This window comes from Clupea harengus, chromosome 7 (assembly GCF_900700415.2).
Source record: "Clupea harengus chromosome 7, Ch_v2.0.2, whole genome shotgun sequence".
NCBI lineage: Eukaryota > Metazoa > Chordata > Actinopteri > Clupeiformes > Clupeidae > Clupea > Clupea harengus.
Window position 1 is genome coordinate 10,147,140 of NC_045158.1, and position 21,560 is coordinate 10,168,699.

The window sequence follows — 21,560 nt, forward strand, 5'->3', positions numbered from 1 at the left end:
GATATGTATGATCAGCAAGACAATGTTCATGAAGACAAAAAAAACGGAGAAACAAATGATTCAATCACTTAACGATGCAGTCCGCAATTCAGACTTGTTTTCACAAAAGGTTGTTGATATTTGAGCTCAACAGACAATGAAATTACACAACTCCTTTCCATACTCCTGAAGCACCACGTTGATTAGCTGGGATTGTTTATGGCTTTGTCCGAGCCTCTATGTTTGTAAATTTTAGAGTTTCTTTAGCACAAAGACTGAACGGACAGCTAGAGGACTGTGAGGAAGCAATTGGCTGAATTTGACAAAACATGTATGGGATTAAAATCGCGGACTACGCCTTTAAAACATGAAACACACATTTTGAAGAAAGGCCTTCGAAATCCCATACATGTCTAATTTTACTCCAAGAAGATACTGCAATAAGATACTTAATGCTTGATTCTCCACACCTCAAGAGAGAATCTCCTACGGCTAAGTTGCTGATTCTCTTCAGTCTGGAAACGGTGTGTCTGCTGTCATTGGCAGCTCTTGCATATTCATCAGCCGCCGCATATAATCTTGAGGCCATTATCTTTTCTTTCAATCGTTGCTTGTGGCCGTGCGGCATGAAATAAAAGCAATTAATGAGGAAAAGCTAATGAAGAGGGACTATGCTGTCATGCAAATTCAAAAACAGCCAAACAGCAGCCTGCAGGTGTTTGCTTCCCACAATCACTGCAGAGTCATAAAGTCAGGATAAAGATTTAAAGGCAAATTGGATTTGGGATCATTAAAAAAAAACAAGGTTGACAATACATAGCATTGCCAGAGGGACGCAACTATGGAGATGTTGGGGGGGGGGGGGGGGGTTGGGCGGGGGGTTGATCAGAAACATGCTATCACTCAGTTCTTTCAACTCTGGAATCGACATTCATCAAGAGACTGAGAGATGCAGCAAAGAGTGGTAGCTGTGGTGCAGCTTTTTTTGGTACCTGGAATATAATGGCTCTAAATATGAGAGCTATTTAGAAATCATTTTCAAACCACTCCACGACGAGAGCAACAGCGACAAAAGATCTCTTTACACTGAGTGTGCCTACTTCATGTTGCCTCTCAGTAACTGCATATTTTACTGATACATTTTTTTTAACCACTAAACTCAATTCCTGAGTGATTAAAGGGATTGTTGAAATCTCAGCGGTCCATGTCCTCCAGGCAGTGTGCGATCTATGCTTTTAGAAAAAACTGCTTTCAAACTGTTGAGAGAGACTCTGTGACAGTGTGATATGTATAGCATTCTTCTTTATGCAGTAAAGTGTGGCTTGCTTACTGTGAAAATTAGTAGCAACAGTAGCAACATCACTGGCTATTTTGGACTAAACTATGGGAGAAATGTACCATAAACATGCTATGTGCTGCATAATGATCTGCATAATGATCTCTGCAGTACAAAGCAGCGCGTTGCCAAAGTAACAGAACAGAGCGACAACTGAAGCAACTGGTTTGAACAACAAACCCTGGCACTGTGCTTCAGAAGCTGAAATCAAATACAACAACATCTAAGGGGACTTTATCTGATAAGTATATCTCTTGATGGACACGTTGCTTATTTAATGACAGGAAGCGATGAGCCAATTTGCCCAGGTTTTTAACTAGCATAACACTACAGAACATGGGCAAGCTCCTTGAGTGCTTCTGCCTCTCAGCGCCTCAACCCACTCCCTCTCTCTCTCTGCCTCAACTCCTCATCATCGCCAAGGGTCCTATCCAGCCGGCTCTCTGCCCTTTAACGAGGTGCATTATTCAAAGTGAATTATGACTCACCCGCATGAGGCTGAGGAATGGGCCGGCGAGGCACGCTAGCGCCACGGTGAGTGGCGAGGCAAACTTAATAAATGCACACATTACCGTGCTCCATTGGCCTTGACTTCCATTTGCTTGTAAGCCTGTTTTCCTCCGCGCAGCTGCTCTGACAGGGGGGGTTGTAGGTGGTTTTATTTCTTTATTATTTATTTATTCGTACATCATGATGCCATGCTGGTCTGTAGCAGCGAGCGCGGGGTGCATGGGTGCTGTCACTGCGAGCCAGCCTGACCCAGGGGTGATGTTTGTTGCGCTGCCACCTCGACAAGTGTTGCAAAAAAACAAGGACCCTGAGGCAACGCTGAACATACGCCGGCCATATGGCCTGCAGCACCTACGCTTTACTCTAATCAAATCTGCACCTTTCTAACTGCAATTGTGGATTAATGCAGCGAGTGCCTGTGGTTGTGATGCAAATAAAAGCTAGTGATTGTAACCTTTTGGGAAATGTCCCCTTTCCTACGTCTCCTCCTTCTCCTCCTCCTGCTTCTCTCTCTCTCTCTCTCTCTCTCTCTCTCTCTCCTTTTCCCCCTTCTTTCAGCAACCTCTCTACTGTGACTCAAAAGCACTTTGTTGAAATTGCAGCCCGAGGCAGGACTTTCCCTCCAGAAAAAAGCTTTCCTGACTCACAAGACTGAATATTACATAGGTACTGCCCTGTGCTTCTTGTGTTTGAAAAAAAGGCTCAGTCTGTGATGTGCACTGATGCTTTCCCAGGGCTAAGAAGCAGCCAGGGCAGCTGCTCTGCCATCAGGCCAGACTCCGGGAGAGGGTGCAAGGGAAAGGGGAACTTTTCCAGCCCCACCTGCTAGCAGATTCAGGTGTGACATCTGACACAAGAACATGGCAATGCACATTTCAGATTCCCAACAGCCAATCTGGGTAATTCATGCTACACGCTGCGTTAGTTATCGAGCCTCTGAAACACAAGAGTTGGCTAGTTTTAAGATGCCATGCGAGAAGAGTTAAACTGCATTCAAGCTTCTCTCCCAGCTAGGGGAGGTGTAGCTCAGGGTCACTGCATTTCCTGAATGTTCAAAACCCCTAATACAAATTCAAGACCCCTCCCCCCCCCAACACCATATGCTTAAATGAAAACCACAACTAATGGATTTTAAATATCTAGGTGATTATTTTTTTTCCAAGGTGCATCCAAGCACCTTCAGGTTGACGGATTGATCGACTTGCGTTTTTGAGACGTAATAGATTTCCATTATAGTGTGGAGAGGAGATTTCAATGTGGTTTGTTTGGCTGAGCGAGAAGAAAGGATTCAATTCTCTGCAGACCCTCTGGCTGCAGAGAATAGACAGTGACTGACAGTTCTCAGGATGACAGCGCAGGAATCCCTTGGGCCAGAGCTTGGCAGTAAACATATTTACTTGCACAGGGGGTGGAGAAGCAGTTCAAAAAAGAAATGGTAAAAAAAAATAGAGGCGTCCCACAAATTGTTTATACCCCAACGATTTCCTGACTCATTTAGCTACACATTTCTTTTGATCTCCCCCATACAAAAGAGAATGTCAGTCAGATTTGCTAATAAATCATAAAGGAACAAAATGTGTAATTCTCCATTGTATGCTATTTATACGACACTGGCATCCGTCCCACATCATAATGCCACGGGGTAACTAATTGGAGATGGTCTGTAATGACTGCTGGAATATTTAATGCTGTGTTCCTTAATCATGAGGTTGAGAATCTGAGGAGCCCGTTTTATGCAGAGTGAGGAAGTCACATCACCCTCAGAGATTGGTCTGGCCAATCTAGGGGTCAATGGGGTCATCGCTGGACATGCATACATAATATATGGTGTCAACATAAAAGACCTTGAAAGATTTACAGACAAATAATAAAGTTTCATGGGGGATTGGAGGAGACATGACCTATTTGCCACAGTATCACTCCTAAAATGATCAGGAAAATGAGAGGCTGACGGAAAACTGAGGGAAACCTTTTAGCTCTGTTTCAAAGGAAATGGGGAACTTTCAGACCAGCTAAGCCAATTAAGTGAAACAGCGAACAGTGACAGTCAGACCTGTCAAAAAAAGAAAGAGCAGAGACATAGAGGAAGAGAGAGAGAGAGACAGGGAGAGGGAGAGAGAAAGAAGAAACGGACCCCTCCTTTTCCCCCTTCCTTGACGCAAAGTAATTTCAGTCAATTAAAGACACCTTGGAAATGAGGTTCTTACGGTTGCTTCGTTAGGACTTATCCTATCGCCTGCACCTGAGAGATCAAGCGTGTAATACCACCCGCCAGGCAGCAGGACGAATGATCACCCCCCTATTTCTGACACTTAAAGGATCCCCACCGAGAGGCAGGATGGGCTGGGGATCTTGCTGGGCCCCATCTGTCTGAGTCGCCGTTAGACCGGGAGTCATTCCATGGCAGTGGGTGGGATGGATACTAGCGCACCGTATGTGTTAATCCAGTGTTTCGAGGGCAGCCAAGGACGTATGACATACGCGCCCGCAACCCGCGCCCGCCATCCACCAGTTTCCCCAGCCGGCATAATCTGTTACTGTGATATTATTCATTTATAACGGGGACGTGTCGCAGAATAAATGAGGAAATAGAGGTTGTAAAAAAAGGGAAAGATAGTGGGTCACATTCTTGTTCTGGTTACGGAACAGTGTTGGCTGAAAAAAAAAGGATGAAAAAGGTGGTTCAAAAAAATAAAGAGCTTTTATCCTAATGTCAAGCTAATAGTTAGCTGTGATGGTAAGACTGCAGTGTTATCAGTCTATAAAATGTTAATCCACTGAATTGTATGGATCCCGTATATATACTTTCAATCTCCTTAAAGTCTGTCCTAATGTTTCCAACATGAGAATGATGTGGGCCAATGCCTCTTGGCTAAAAATCTGCTGCTCTAACACAATTTTAAAACAAATATGCAATCATGAACTCAATCACATAGAAGAGCCTTTACCATGACAATGTAATAACTCCCATGGCTGTACCCGTTTTGAGTAATGCAGTTCAGTAACAAGCGCCGACGCAAATATAGAACAGCATGCACTAATATGTCTTCACTGTATCCATGGAGATGATGATCTCCCACTGCACTTCCCCCGCGTGTGCTCTCTGACTTAATCGCTCCCTTTTCGATGCCAACGGCTGTACTGAGGGCAAGCACCTGGGACAGCACACGCTAAAGTGCCAGTTCAGCACCTGCACAGCATGCTCCTGCGGCCGCATTCGAGCTAAGCTAAGCTAAGCTGCCTGAAAATTGAGCAGGCTCTGGTCTTGCCCACGGCAGAGATGGCAAAAGTACATTTCAAAAGGGCAAAAACAGTTTCAAAAGGGTTTGTAAGTAGAGTAAAAAAAATGGAAGGTGGCAATGGCTAAAATGCGAAGCTAGGTAGGTGTGTCAAGGACATGTAATGAGACCAACAGAGATGTGATAATTAAAGATGACAGAGGTATCTTAAGATTAAATGAAATGGCTGGGAGGTGGATAAGAATGGACTGCTGCACTATCACAGAGATGCAGCCTCAGCCTACCTGGATTCCTTCTGATTTATCACCATATACATTTCCCAAGAGGTGTCCTCAGCTATGGCCCCATGGGATACGAGCAAGCTCACCCCTGCAAAACAGCACACACACACACACACACACACACACACACGCACGAAAACAGGCCTTTTGAAGTCTGCTATGCAGCAACGTGATGAACAAGTTAATCAAAAGCCACAGACAAAAACGTAACACTTTGACCTTGAAAACGTGCATCAGAGGAATTCTGTGATAAACGCTTGCTGTCCTCTACTCCAGCGTTTCAGTCAATTTGTCAGTCAACCCATTGAAGTTCATTTAATAAACACCGACCATTTTGCCTCCATTGAGAGTGAAGCACCACTTAGAACATCAAGAGCTAACAGTCACCCATAGACTCATTATGTTCTGTACCCTAATGCAACACTATGATGAACTCCTTTCAAAACATTTTCATGTATGTGGGTAGTTAGGTGCGCCTACCTATGTATGTGAAGGTAAATGAGAGAGAGAGAGAGAGAGAGAGAGCGAGGGAGGGTTGTGTGTGTGTGTGTGAGCTTATAGATGGTTGAGTATGAGAGAAAGAGAGAGAGGGAGAAAGACAGAGAGGGAGAAAGAGCGAACAAAAGACCCTGGCCTCTGCTTTTATATACTCGACAGAAGAGGCGCCATTTGTGTGCTAACAACTAGTAGCCTTGAACATTCATATTTCAAAATGTTCCACTTGACCACTGAGCTCCTCCACTCCTAACCTCCACCAGCCTGAAGGAGGCTGATTTTCCCAGCATTCTTTGAGAGCCACTTAGTGTCTTTCACACATAAGGGCTCTGGACAGCCATGACAGACTATCAGCTCTGACAAATGTTTGCCCCACACGAGTGCAGTGGTCAACACAGTGCACAGTCTTAATGGTGGCACACACACACACACACACCAAAATAGAAAACTTGGAATGCGTGAGGTGTGAAGTGATTCTGGAGAACATCTTGTGTAAGTGTTAGCAGCAGCTCTGTTTTCATGACTTAACACTGGCCAATATGATGCCAGGGTGCTGCAGAGGAGGAACGCTCTCTCATTAACACCCGCAGCTCAGCCAAGCGTGACAAAGTACTGTGGCAAACAGAACTGTAAAGTGAGATAGCACGGCACATCTTCCCCCCTTGCCCCTACCTCCCTCTCCCTTTCCCTCTCACTCTCTCTCTCTCTCTCTGCCAAAACAGCTCTACTCACACTGTTCCTCTCCATGCTGTTACATTTAATCTCTCAAATCATGTTGTCGCAAAAAAAAAAAAAAAAAAAAAATCCAACTCACCGGTGTTTGGCACGACCAGACGGCCGCCCAGATGCCCAAAGACACCTGTGGTTCTCGGCTGTGATTTGCTGGCCGTGACTGCGCCGGGACGTGAGAGCAGGGTCAGGTTTCTTTTCCGGCCGTCCATGGTGTGGCAGTCTCGGTCCAGGCCGCGGGGAAAGGTCTCGGGGTGGGCTTTGACGTGGTACTCTGCCCGGTCGGCCACACCTAGTGAAACCATAAAGGAGCTCTGAACTTTGACCTTGATGTCGGGCAGCGGGTCAAAGAGCTCTTTGTCTATGGAGTCTTGAAAGCAGATGGGGCTGCTGTAGGTCTGGCCCACTGTTATATCGGGCTGCATTGAGGAATTCAGTAGGAGAGGGTTGCCTACGGAGATAAAAAGACAGGCGACAGTGTAAACATCTACTAATTGGGGCCTATTTACGCTGGCTTTGAGGGAGAGGGAGGGAGAGAAGAGTGAACAGGTTTGAATGGGGGCAAAATGCTTTTGCTTTAGTGTGCTATAAAAATAAGGACACAAAAATAATAGCTTCATGGATCGGGTGAATGATGACATAAAGTAGAGAGAAAAATCACTGGCAGCTGCTTTATAATCGCTGGCTCCAAGAACTGTAGAGAAGGCATACAGTGAGAATAAAAGGATGTGAAAGGGATGTTTGATTCAAAATAAAATTAAAATAAAATCTTCAAAACCCTCCTGCGATGGTCAGACATTTAATTACTCAAGGCGAGCAGCATGATTTCACCACTTCTTCCATCAGAATCAAGTCATTTTCATCCCAGTGCCCTTAAGCCTGATTGAAGGCAGACACAAGAAAAAGTAGCACCCCAGAAAAAATCACTCTTTGGACACCCATTGCAATTCTCAGACTTCTCTCTCTCTCTCTCTCTCTCTCACACACACACACACACACACACACACACACACACACACACACACACACACACACAAACACACACACACACACACACACACTGAGGCTCTTTTGCTGTTTCACTAATCTATCAAATGCACACTCAAACACACACACACACACAAACACACTCACAAACCTCCCTCTCTCTAATCTATCAAACACTCTCTCACACACACACACACACACACACACACACACACACACACACACACACACACACACACACACACACACACACACACACACACACACACACACACACTCTTCCTGACTCTTTCTGTGGGTGGAAACACTTCAGCTGAAGCAGTTTGGGTGACCTTCCTGTAAATGAGGGCCTGGAGTCCTTCAGCTCCCTCTCAACCCCCCCCCCCCCCCCCCCCCCCTCCCTCCCTTCCCCTCCAACCCCCCAGAGCGGACTCAAGGAAAGCCAAGGGCTGAGGGGATCCTCGGCTGCAGCCATCAGGCTCCCAGAGCTGCCAAGTAGGGAGAGAGAAATCCATGCAGTGGCTGGTAGCCTGCCGCTTCCAGACACCCAAGCCCCACGCCGCCGCATGCCAAGGCTGGAGTCGTCGAGTCCTTGCTGCCCAGCTGCCATCCCAGCGTGGGGTGGAAGGTGGGAGGCTAATGTTGTTTTATTTTTAGGGGGGTGGGGTAAACTGTTAATTACCACACAGACCGATCAGCGGCAGATGCTAAGGATCTTCTTGTATACCCTCCTTTTATGTTTTTTCACCCCGCTTCAGAATGTTCTTTGATGAATGTGATTATTTCATCCGACACCATTTACAGATTATGAGATTATGTTTACGCTCATGTTCCTAACCATTCCTAAAGTACGAGGCGGAAATGCACCACATCTGCAGTCATTTGTTGTCTATCAGCTGCCAGGAAAACTTACTTCGGTAGGAAGAATTTTAAAAGCGCTCCTGGACTACAACTTCTTGCAAGTGAACTTTCACTCAGCGGCCCTGCAATTACATTTCCGCCGACATCAGTTTGAGCACTCGCACTGACGCCCAATAAGCTGCCAGACTTTTTATTTCCTCTGCTCCTTCGCAGGGAGAAAATCTGATCACCGTTGGAGTAGAATGTATCTTTGAAATGTTGGAACGCAAAAAAATGGTAATGCCGAAGTGGCACGAACAAAGTTAATAAAATGGACCTCCACCCGCATACCTTGAGGGAAAGCTTGGAATTAAGCTTCTGATTAAAAATCACTCTGAGGCTCAGATTTCACTAGCAGGAGTGCTAATGCAGAGAGACAGGGCAGAGGTCTAAAACCTCTTTAGTGATCTTGGCTTATACCATTATCTGCTGCAGCGAGAGCTTGCTGAAGCATTTAAGGGTTTTCAAATTAATTACATGGAGCGAAGCTGCTACTGATCTTCTATTAGGGAGAACACCGGAAAATCCACACGCTTCCAAGTAAAGCTGGTGATCGTTTGAAACAGGTGAGAAGTTCATCTAAATTAGGGGATAAATATGAGATGCCATTACTTAAGATGATAATTTGGTTTCTGCCAAGGCCATTTCCTCAAATTATGCATACATGCACACACTGTTGTGATTCCCCCACTCCCAATTTACTAAAGCTGAGGAAATAATATAAAAAAGAAATCTAAAGTCAAATAAAAAAAAAAGTCAAATTAAATGAACAAAAAAGTTAGTTGATAAATCGTTGAAAACAAATAATGGTCAACTTAGCAGGGCATCAAAGTTCAACAATGCATGTTATATGAATGTAAACTGACCCCCCTGATCTGAACCCCTGCCTTGTACATCTTCTCTATTTCTTCTATGCACATGATCTGGGCATGTTCGTTTTTTGGACCGGTCTGTGTCAGTGGAACAATTGAAGGGTATGCTAGCTGGAAGATATGGTTGTTGTGTAGTGTTCCTGCTTCAGCTGATTTGCAGACATGTTTGTTATTTTTTTTTTACTTGACTTTTTCTACGTTTTAATCTTTTTATTGTTGCAGTTATTATATAACGTAAACATCCTTTTTCCCAGACATGTTTGTTTTCATTAGTTTTCAATGTACTTTTTTGTCATTTGTCAATTGTTGTTATTGTGGTTGCTACAGCCATCTTTTTCTCAATGTACACCCGTCTGAATGTGAAGTCAGGGCATTGCTGTAAAACATCTGAACGCTCAGAAGATCTTCCAAGAATAAGCAAGGGTTGTTGATGATGAAACATAAAAACACAAGGACAGAGTTACATCACATTTCTGAAGGCTACTGCAGCTCTTTCACAGCAAAGGGGCGACAACCCTATTTTGATGAATCCTTTCAAAAGCAGAGATCGTGATTATCATCAGAGTTGCATAATCTCCTTGAATCAACCTTTTTAGAAGGTTCTTGAGCAACTTCAGTCTTCAAGTATACAGATACAGAAAAACAACAAGGATAAGGATGCTGCACACATTATTCTCTCTCCTGTTCAAAATTCTGTTTTGTCGGTATCAGTCTTTTATCCTCCCACGAATGGCCTGTGGTCAAAACACCAATCATATGCGCAGACACACTCACAAACCAAGACAAAGAATAAAGATACACTCCTAAGACACGATAATATTGCGGTTAGTAATGTATGAACACTGTGATGTATTAAACATCTCCTGTTTGCGACATGTTTGTACATTCTCTTTGATGTGACAACAAGTTTCGCTGAACTGACTTTGTGTAAGCTATGATATGTTTGGCTGTCAAACATTGAATGCCTTCTTCGTGATACAATTATTTGTAGTACAAGGCGTATTTAAATAGCTCCTGTTTGAACAAAACACATTTTTCAGTCACAAACAAAGAGGTTCTCTCCTCACGTGGGTCTGGGCCCCATCTCTCTGTAGGCGGCAAGAAACAAAATCCGCTGTTCCGGCGTCTTATCGGAACCTTCATCTGATCTTCAGAGAAAGGGAGGAATAACCTTTCGCCGCACAAGTGGAGCTCGGAAATGTCATCCGCAAGCAGGAGCGAGGAGGAACCACGTCTGTTTCTCACAGATTCCGCAACACTGATCCACCCCCCTCACCCACCCCCCGTGGCGCTGCCTAACCCTTCCGATGCTAACGGGATGACCCGGGAGATACAGAAACCCAGCACCACTTCCTACTGCACCTGACCTCCCCGACCAGACGGGGTGACTTTGATACACCAAAGTGTCTCCCCTGGAGCTGCACAGATGTCACCCAGCGGGCTGCGCAAGCCCTGGAAGGCACCAGCATCCAATCACTGAAAGCAACCGAGATGCAGCAGCCAGGAGGGGGGTTGGGGTGTGGTGAGCTGGGTGGTTGGGAGGGTGCTTGCTGTAGATTCGCTGACTCACTCGCTCTACTTTGGGAGGCATAAATGTGCTAACAGTTGTACCTTCCGGGGTAACACGTATTGTGTGATATGACCTGTTAGTTGTTGTTTTGTTGTTTTGTTGTTTTTATTTATTTTTTCTTGCATGGGAGAGCTGCAGCTGTCCTAGCCTTATACGATGATTCAACAGTGCTTGACTGTTCAGTCACTGAGGGGGTACTCTTTTTTTGGTCACTTTACCATATTTCGACATGGCTCAAAATGACAACAATTCTCATGCTCATTCTCTATCTTGGTTTTCCTACTTTTCAGTTATGAACCTTTGTCCAATAAAAAAAGGAAAAGCAACAATGAGGAAAGGCGGACGCAGAAGAGATTATAATGGGACGGGACGGAATGGGACAGGATGGAATAATTGCAGGCCAGGGAGGGACTAGCAGGCAGCCCTGAAAAGCTGGCCTATTTATATGAGAATTGATGACCTGACTGGAGCAGCCTGGCTAAGTCCCCTCAAATGCCCCCTCCCACCCGCAAGCACATCGAGTGGGAGGAATGAGTGACTCCCCAGGCCTTGGGAGCCATAAATGGGGGGGATCGGGAGCGGAGGGTGTGTGTGTGTGTGTGTGTGTGTGTGTGTGTGTGTGTGTGTGTGTATGTGCGGTGGGGGGGTGAGTGGGGTTGGGGTAGAGCGAGGCTCCAGCAAAAGCCTTTCACTTTGCTGTCGTGGCCAGCCAGAATGGATCACCCTGGGCCACGATGGCTATCACTTGTGCTGACCCAGAAGTGTCACTGTTAGTAATATGGATAGCTTGTAGCTAGTCTGTCTGGGACACACAATTTTTCGGACAAGTCACCGCTGTGCATAACACCAACAGAACAAGAAGAAACAGACACACATGTGTTGCACATACCTGCACAGTAGTTGAGTATGTTTAGAAGTGCCAAAAAAAGCAACAGTGCTCACACAGCCAAGCGTAGTAGACAAAGCGAGAGAGTTAAAAGCTTGGACTGAATATTGATTACTGCAGCAATATTGGATGTCCTAGCTGGTCAAAACAACAAATTGATCATGCTATTGGGTGGCCAAGCTCAGATGGGTTCCCTCGGTGAGTTAGGAATCTGTAAATGACACATACTGTAGGTCGGGAGTGTGTTTTGCCTCCCGAGTGAAATCAAATAGTTTGTCAAAGAGATGAAATAAGGGCCGTTTGTCAGCGAGAGAGACATCTCTTCGTCCCGGCCTTGTGTGGCTGTATGTCTCCACACACAGAGCCCAGACACTCACCTTGTCTGGTGGTCTTAAAGTTGAAGGATTGAAAGCCTCCGGTGAGCGCCGACGAATCGATGACATCAACTCCATACTCGCTCTGGCTCTTCCTGTATAGCGTGACAGCCACAACAAGGACGGCAACCGCAATGACCCCAGCTGCCAGCCCCGAGTAAAGGGCCACATCATTAGTGCCTTCCATGCCTGGGACACAAAGGCAGAGAGAGAGAGAGAGAGAGAGCAAGAGGGCAGTGAGTTGAGTGCTACAAAAAAAACACAATGACACACAATTCACACACAAGTCATAGTCACAGTACAGGAGAATGAGGGAATGGTCATGTGACATGTGCCCATGGAAACGACGCAGGGTGACTAACAGGCCCGTGACAAATCTGACCTATTACACTCTCTGTTCCAAGCAACAATTAGTTGACGAGAGGAAAATCTCTAAACAGGGTGATGCCAAGGGTGGCAATAAACCCTCATTTTTTATTTTTTTTTTATCTTCCTACAAAGCGTAAACAGTGGTCTATCATAAACGATAATTAATAACTGCTCTCCAAGCCCATCGCAGGTCTCATACTGAGAGCAAAATTCTCTAAAAATGTGGATAAATAAAACACATGCAAGTAATGTACATCTCTGGCCGTGTATTAAGACACGCCCGGCGGTCGGGACCCATCTGGGGAGGCGCTCGGTCCAAAACCCTCACAACTTTAATCACCGGAGCCACGGCATGCCAGCGAAACCACGCCAAGGAACATCTGTTCATCTGGCACCCCGATTCGTTACTCCATTCACCTCTATGATGAGAGAGCGCAGCCGTAGGATGCCTCTGCCAGCTCGCAGAGGACACCAAAGGGCACTTTCCAGAGCAAATTCAAACGGCGTGGGGTCACTACGATGACCCACTTCCCGAAGTGCCGAGGCCTCAACGAACACAAAACATTCTCCCCTGGAAAAAAAAAAAAAAAACGGCCTCTAACCAAAAGTAGCCAGCTCACGCCGTGCACACCGGTTGAGAAAGTTGGCAGGCCAACTTTATGGAGTGTCTTAGCTAGCAAGGTGTGACCACTGAGGTAAGGGCTTAGATTCGATTTGGATCACTTTAAATGTAATCAGCGGTAGCAGCAGCAGCAGCAGCAACAGCAGCAGAGAGCCACTCGCCGCTATGAGGCACATCAGCAGAAAGTGCTAGGCTAATAAAGTCCCAGCAAATGAGCGCTGTGCTAGGGGCTGCTAGCACCTGACTGTCATTTAAAAGTGTCACACCGCCACATCTGAGAGATCCCCGAAATATACTGGGAGGGGAGAAAATAGCAGGACACACATCGCAACTACTTAAATGGGCTAATATGCAATAATTACAACCCATTAATTCAACAAAATGCAGCACATGTTCAGTTGCCACATCCAATCAGTCACCCCACTTAATCTGAGGAGAGACAATCTGCCATGACTGGCATTTCCAGCGAAAGCGGAAAAATCGGGAGTAATTTCTGGGGGAAATATTGGTACCTCCACATCCCATGGAGGGAAGATGAAATGGAATCTGATCCCAAACTGACAGATATTTTAATGACAAATTAAGAAAAGCCTGATACGCTCCAGAGGAAAATGAGCTTGGATCTGTTTGCGACAGGTCTCTCACTCTCTCGTTCTCTCTGCCTCTCTCTGTCTGTCTTTCCTGCATATAATATGATGTAAAGACGGGCCGTCATACAGCGGAACGGGATGCAATCTTCTGAGGGATGGATATGGTGACATTAATATTGCACCATGGAACACAATGCATCAAGAAACACACTCACTTTGAGGTTTTACATCATGCAGCAGCTTTCGATCTGCAGAAACAGAGAGACAGAACAAGACAGAGAGCGATAGAGACAGAGGGACAGAGAGAGCGAGAGAGAGACAGACAGAGATAGAGAAAGAGAGAGAGAGAGAGAGAGAGACAGATGTGATTAAAGTCCATCCCTGTGTCAATTAACCATGGTGTTTTTCTATCCAGATCACACAGTATGGAGATGTCCAGCTGCTGTTTTTGCCAACACAAGCCATGCATAACAGATGTGGCAGGGGGATTGAAGGAGACATCTGAAAGCGATTCCAGGACTAAGGGAGGGGAAAAGGTGACAATGCACAAGGCTTGGATATACAAATAAAAAAAAGGAAATTTCAAAATAAAATAAAACAAAATAACCTGTTTTAGTGCATTTCAATAATTTACCAAAATTTAACTACCAATTGCTACCTCTATCCAACATAGGCAAAAATGTGATCTTGTGCATTCGAATCTGTGCCACTGGGTGTTCAAAACAGGTCAATTGACATCAAGGATAATGATGAAAATGACGAGAGTGAAGCTGACCACAGCAGAGATGGTAAAGACAATGATGATAATGATGATGATGATGATGATGATGGTGGTGGTGATGGCGGAAACGGCGTACAGAGAAGGAGACGCAGACCACGGCAGGAGAAATAAAAAACCCACTCCACTCCACTCACTCTCGGTGCACATGCCTCCCGTGCAGTTCTCCGTGGCCTGGCTCTCGTCCTCGCACATCTTGCCACGGTGGCGGGGCGCGGGCGCCGTGCACTCCCTCGCCCGCTGCCTCTCGCACTGGGCGCTGCACGGGCTCCACTCCCCCCACTCGTCCCAGCCGCCGTCAACTGTGAAGCAGAAACACTGGACCGTTACAGCCTTACTCATCCCCCCATGACCCTCAGACAGCACTCATTCACAGCAACACCCCCCCCCCAACCCCCCCTAAAACAGGACTTTTGGAGGATATGATAAAGACCCTGGTGTGACAATGTGCAATGTAATAACTGAGTTAATGTCATGTATGCGGTTTTATCATGGGAAGAAACTCATCATGCTTCATTTAGTAAAGCTGTCTATGCCACATGGTGTGGGGTAATTTCTTGGCCTATTTTCTGCTGATGTTTGCCAAGACAACATCACATCTAGTATATGTGAGCCCTGGAAGACACAATTTCTTGCTTATTGTTTGATAAATTAAAGGTTCACGCACAGCTAATTTAAATGCAAATTATGGGTTTGGGATATTCGATGTAATAGTGCTTTTGGGTTGATTTTTGTCAGCGTGCGCGCACGCGTGTGTGTGTGTGTGTGTGTGGGGGGGGTATCTTTCTCTTCATTCTTTTTTTCTCACTTCAAATGCAGTCCAAGGTTACTCCCTTTAGAGGTGAAGCTACACATTTCCTGTTTGGGTATGTGTGTATGTGTGTGTGTGTGTGTGTGTGTGTGTGTGTGTGTGTGTGTGTGTGTGTGTGTGTGTGTGTGTGTGTGTGTGTGTGTGTGTGTGTGTGTGTGTGTGTGTGTGGTGTCTTTGTGTGAGTTTGCAATGTCACTGTGAGGCTTTGCAGACAGTTAATTACAGCCACAACATTTGGGGAAAATTGCAGTGAGCATCTAAACAAAATAACAAAACTCCCCCATCATTTGTATCTGTCGTTCAGCGAGGACAGGTCAACGGAAGGCATCTCCACTGCAGGCAGCCAAGGTCAATCAACAAGCATAAGAAAGTGATTCAACGTTCCCCTGCGCCTAGATGCAGTTAGCAGTAAGCGTTTCAAAGAAACCCTGCAGCTGGCTAGACAAAAGCGGACTGGACAGGGGTCACAAAAGTTCCCTAATTAATGCCGGCATAAACAATCAAGCTCAAACTGTTGTCAGAGCTACTCAGAGAAGAACAATAGGAATAACTGTCAGGGAGTGAAGCTGCATTACCCGGTTACCTGCGTATAATGAAGTTAAGAGTGCTATTAATGTGTATGTGCTTCAATGATTCAGAGTCAAAAGGCAATGAAGTAGAGAGTCTTCAGAGTATAATTTGCCTTGAGATGAGTCTTCTTTTGAATTCTGACAGTAAAAAAAAAAAAAAGATTGCCTTGGGATTAATATCCCTTAAAAAAAAATCATACTTATTGTTTACTATATGGTGGCATGAACAATTTGCTTGGGAATAGAATGCATTTCAAGACAGCCAATTAGACAGCATTTTGTTTTTCCTTTACATTCATTTCCTCCTTGATAAATTACATGTTGTATGTGTACGGATGAGAAACACAGTTACAAAACTTCACAAAAAAGCAGCTGACAAATCTGTCATAATTTTTCCTGGTTTGGTTCACTTTTATCATTGATGCACATAGCTAACGTTTGATTTTGTCAAGGCAATCTATTCTTGTTCTTCAGAATAAAACAGAAAATTAGGTGTTCAACCATGTGACAAATAGTATGCAATTAACATGGCAAATGCATTAACGGAATTTACCCATAGGTGAACAGTTCCTATGTTCTAATCCACAATTTAAAATGGTCCATATCCTGATCTGATATGTTCCTGTCCTGAAGGCGGTTGGTCTTACCAGGGCAGAGAGCATTGCAGGTGATCTTTTGTACAGACATGCCCTCGCAAAAAGCACCTCCATTCAGGGGAGCAGGATTGGTGCAGGTGCGGGTGCGCTTCTGAATGCCTCGACCACAATTCACATTACAGGCTGACCACTCAGTCCACAAAGACCATCCACCATTTACTGCAGGGAAGAGGGGAGAGAGAGATAGAGAGAGGGAGAGAGAGAAAGAGAGAGAGAGAGAGAGAGAGAGAGAGAGAGAGAGAGAAAGATTGGGCAAAAAGAAGAACATTTCATACAATGAACAAAATAACTCAGAAGCTTTTATTCAAGCTGTTTTCTATTCAGTTGTAGCCGTATGCTGTGATATGTTGTTCAGTATTCAAAGGTCATCTTGAACAGAAGCTATAACCAAATAATATAACTTGACTACAAACTTCACCTGATCTTTGCTCTGGTTCGAGGGCGTACAGAACGCCCACTTGTTTGGACAGTTCCCATCATCTTTAAAAAACTGTAATTAAATCTTAGTCCAGTAAGTGGTCTTGTAATGTTTCATTTTTTTCATTTTCTTTTCTCTCTCATTGTTTTTATAACATAGTGCATAGAGGGCCATGTAGAAAACTGGTGCAACATGCATCTGAATGTAATAAAGACTTGTATTGTAAGGTTTATTGCTTGAAGGCTTCCCAGCAATGAATTATTAATGGCAAACGCTGTTTTAAATGAGATTAAGACACAGAGGCTTATTCCCTTCTATAAAACACAGGCTGACTTTTAATGAGCGACTCTAATTGAGTCACCATAATGCAACAGGAAGACGAAGAGCTCTTCACGAGAGGAACGGGACAAACATCACAACGCCAGAAAGAATGTTTTGAGTCACAGACGCTGCACGGAGCACTTTGGTAGCTCTTGCACTCAGTGACTCAGAAGGAGATTAAAATGAAACAGAACAACAACAAAAAAAAGAACACTCACAAAACAAAAAAAGGAGAGCGGGACAATGCTTACCAAACACCACAACGGTTGCCGTGGCGCTGCGTCTCTTAGCCACGATGTTGCTAGCCAGGCATGTGTAGTTGGCCGAGTCGGACAGACGGGCCTCGTTGATGATAAGGTTGTGGTCGGCACGTGTGTCGATGTTGTCGTCAGTGATTGAGCTCAACAGCTCCTCATTTTTCAGCCACTCCACCTGTCAACGCCAACAGGAGGGGAAGGGGAAGAAGCAAAGAGCTTAGCACAGGTCACAAATGCAGACATTAGCCTGGGTTGTTCCCAATTACCAGCCATTGAGACAGAGGGAAACTCATTATGAATTGCAAACTTAGTGATGCTTAAGTGCCCCGACTGCCGTTCAAAGAGCTGCATCACTGGCTTTGTAAATTGCAATTCTGCAATCCCTGTTATGGGAAAATGCGTTATGATTTGGACTGAGACTTAGGGGAGAGTGGAATTCCTTTTCGTTGTTTTTTTTATTCTCTCTCTCTCTCCCCCTCTCTCTCTCTCTTCCGTTATCTTTCCCCTCCCCCATCTCTCTCTCTCTCTTTCTGTCTCTCATATACTCACCCACGTCTGTGGACACATAATTGAGACAGTGTATGGATTTTATTTGTCATCCCGCAACCACTTTGCAATGATCACACGAGATGAAAAATGCTTGCATTTTTCTACATTTGCTCTTTTTCCCCATGACAGGCCAATTTCAATCATGTGCTCTTTAATCTCAATCGCCTCACTGTTCTGCATCACATCTCTTTGAGAGACCGTCAATGTTTCATGCCCATCGATCTTGCATCTTGCATGCTTTCATAACAGACCCACACACACACACACACACACACACACACACACACACACACACACACACACACACACACACACACACACACACACACACACACACACACACACAGGGTGCATCAACTGCCTTTGTTCATGTTCGTGACTGCGTGAGAGGTCACTGTGACCATTGCATTGACATGCCGTGGATCATAGTGCTATTTCCCCTTAATACAGCAGAAGATAATCCTGGCATCCAGCAGGAGGCTGTCAGAACTCTCGCATACTGTTTCACACAGGCTTTTAATAAAGTTTCAAAGACAAAAAAGTGGGTTACCCCCCCACACACTCATACAAACACACACACACACATACACATCAACACACAACAACTATCTGACGAGCTACATGATCCAGTGGGGCTAAGTAGTTGGAGCACGAGTGTTTTCCTCTCTTTGTGCATGGCTGTGATTTCATTAGGGAAATTTGATAGTTAAAAAGAAGGCAATTAACGAGCGCGTACAATCAGGCCTCCACGCCGAGCCGCTCAGAACTGCTCTGCATTCCGTGCCCGTCACGGCTCTTCACTGCCATGGCGCGATGATAAAAAGATTCAACGAGTAGAAAAAGGGAAAGAAACAAAGTAAAGAACAAAAGACTAAGGAAGAAGAAGGAGAGGAAGAGAAGAGGAGGGTGAGAAGAGAAGAAAAAAAGACTGGGGACAAATATAAATGAGGCCGGTAAGTGTGTGGCAGCGGATGTGAGGAATGAATTGCCTAATTGGCACATTTGTTTCAATTAGAGTGCGGCCATCAGTGTCAGGCTCGGCGGAGGGCGGCCGGTCCCACGTGAGGATCCTGTGATTTCATTACAGCAACAATGTATGTCATAAAGGCTGCTTCCCAGAGCTGCGTCAGCTGCCAACTGGCACTGCCACAGATCAGTCACACGTGGAGCAGAGCAGAGCAGACCTCCGTTCTGCATCTGAGGGAGATCTACCTGAATGGATGGATGGGGAGGGGGGGGGAGCTTGAGATGCACTTTTCACCTCTTCTCCCAGGTATAAATATGTAATCACAAATTCATCTGGAGCATGAAGAGAGTGAAGATTTTAAACACCTCCCAGAAAGTTTTTCCTTCGTACCCAGACACTCAGTACTGTTTTTCTTTTGCTTCTGGCTCAGGGAAGAGAGAGAGACAGATTTTCAAAATGAAAACTGAAGAAGTGAAAACTCTTTCAGTAACATACTGCTCACTTTCCTCATCACGCACTATGCTTTCGTACACCTCAGTGGTGCTTGCTGGGATCTCAGCTCATAATTATGCCTTCAGCTGTAAGTCCAATTAAGTGCTCTTGGAGTGACCACACTTAGGTGCAGTGAGCAACGGGCTGGAGGTGCAGAGGTGCAGTGAGCAACGGGCTGGAGGGCTGCATATCTTATCGGGGCAATAACAGGGATTAACCAGCGCTGACAGACAGCCTTCAGGGACTTCAGGGAAATGCTGCAGAGACACTTCCCCCAACACACACACATACACACACACACACATTCCCCACCCTGTGCTCTGTGTCCTGACCTGCTCACAAAAAAGATCCACCCGGAGGTTTCTGAGCACTCACACTTTCTGAGTGCTGTTCGCATGTATAGACACACACATACCCTTACACATACACACACACACACACACACACACACACACAACCTCATACTGCCTTATACACACACACACAATCACAGCATCCAAGTGAACCCCATTCTCCTTTGTAATCCGAGGGAGGTCCGTGCCGGCGACCGGCTCCACCGCTGCGGTGTTATCCACTCAGGAGGTTAATACAAACAGATAGCATGACACAAAGCGGCTTGTGTTCCCCACCCGCCTTCCTGTCGCTTGCCTAATGCCCCCTGTCTCCTCCCCTGAGCAAAGTGCCAGCGTATTACTATTCCAACCAGATCTGTCTTATCTTTGAGAAATAAATAGAGAGAGAGAATGCTCCTTCTTTGCTGGCCCGGGCTGGTGGGGAGACTGTAATTGCTTAGCTTGATAATGAAGCTCATCATTTGCTCTCTTGGAAGCTCACTCTGACCTGCGGCGGAGGGGATTGAGGGAGGGGTGGGAAAAAATAGACCACAGGCAGGGATATTGGAAATAAACAGGGTTGAAGCAGATTATGCCACACTTTTTAAGGCCACCTGGCAATGTGGAAATGAAATTGCGGCGTATGCAGTAAGATATGCCGTGAATATTTATGCGCAGGCAAAGAGATAGGCGCGTGCCAATAAAATTCAGTGAGAATTCAAAGCAGACGCACTTTGCATTGACTGTCATATCAGGGGAGTAGAAACAATAACAAAAATAGATTATATTGCGAGATGTAAACACCTTTTTTGCATTAAAATGCTAAATCATGGCATGCATTTCCCTTATACGATGCTTCCTTTGTGAATAAATTGAGGTGGTGCTGTGGCACAGCCAGCAATTTAAGTGTCTCTCCTTTCAAGAAGGTGCAATATATGCAGTTGTAATTGCTGTCCTGTAAGAGGAGATCAGAGGTGTAATTCAATAATTGTGATACTGAAGCAGTGAGAAATTAAGGCCCTGCTATTTATTATGCTGCTCTGAAGCACTGCTATTTATTATGCTGCGCTAAAGCACTGCTATTTATTGCGCCACACCACATATTACATCTTCTTCCAGCAGATTTAAATTGATAGAATATTCACTTCATCAATTCTGAAGTAAGTCTCAACTTTCCATAAAAGCCCTATTCACATAAAGTATGTCAGATTTTATTGGCTGGAGGATGTCTGAGGGGTGTCAAAGCCACCGACTCACTCTGCATTAGACGGACGCCAATGCATCCATCCAGCTGTCAGCAGGAAATGGTGCCCCCAACCTTCACATCGCCACACTTACAGCTGGCATTGCAATATTTTATGCAGAAGGTAAGCTCCGAGCGGACACGGCACTTACAGCGGCGGTGGTGGTGGTGGTGGTGGTGGTGGTGGCGATCTGCCGCTACCGCCACCCAGCCTGCATTATTCAATCCCATCTCTTTTGCCTGAGCTCATTTATGTTGACAAAGAACTTGAGGCAAGATTCTTGTCTTGAGACTTTTTCCTCGGGAATCTCCACTTTCCTTCATGCCCACTGAGCATTCAAGGAGACTGGTATGACACCGCTCTTCCATTTCAACTCTGAATCATTTATAACCGACAGGCTTCCCACAGCCAAATGGCCCTGAAAACC

General features: G+C 45.3%; 1 protein-coding gene across 3 annotated transcripts in view; it reads right to left on the reverse strand.

Moving 5' to 3' along the window:
- unc5db (unc-5 netrin receptor Db) overlaps positions 1-21,560 on the reverse strand; it is a 108,331-nt gene that overhangs the window by 13,204 nt on the left and 73,567 nt on the right. Inside the window, exons 5-11 of one of the 3 annotated variants that reach the window (XM_031570448.2) lie at positions 17,544-17,724; positions 16,545-16,712; positions 14,655-14,819; positions 13,955-13,987; positions 12,162-12,347; positions 6,655-6,861; positions 5,349-5,433 (exon numbers count right to left, since the gene is read on the reverse strand). In XM_031570448.2, the coding sequence (XP_031426308.1) occupies positions 5,349-5,433; positions 6,655-6,861; positions 12,162-12,347; positions 13,955-13,987; positions 14,655-14,819; positions 16,545-16,712; positions 17,544-17,724 (1,025 nt within the window). Of the gene's footprint in view, positions 1-5,348; positions 5,434-6,654; positions 7,021-12,161; positions 12,348-13,954; positions 13,988-14,654; positions 14,820-16,544; positions 16,713-17,543; positions 17,725-21,560 lie in introns of all 3 variants that reach the window. The other 2 variants (XM_031570446.2, XM_031570447.2) reach the window with 2 other exon arrangements.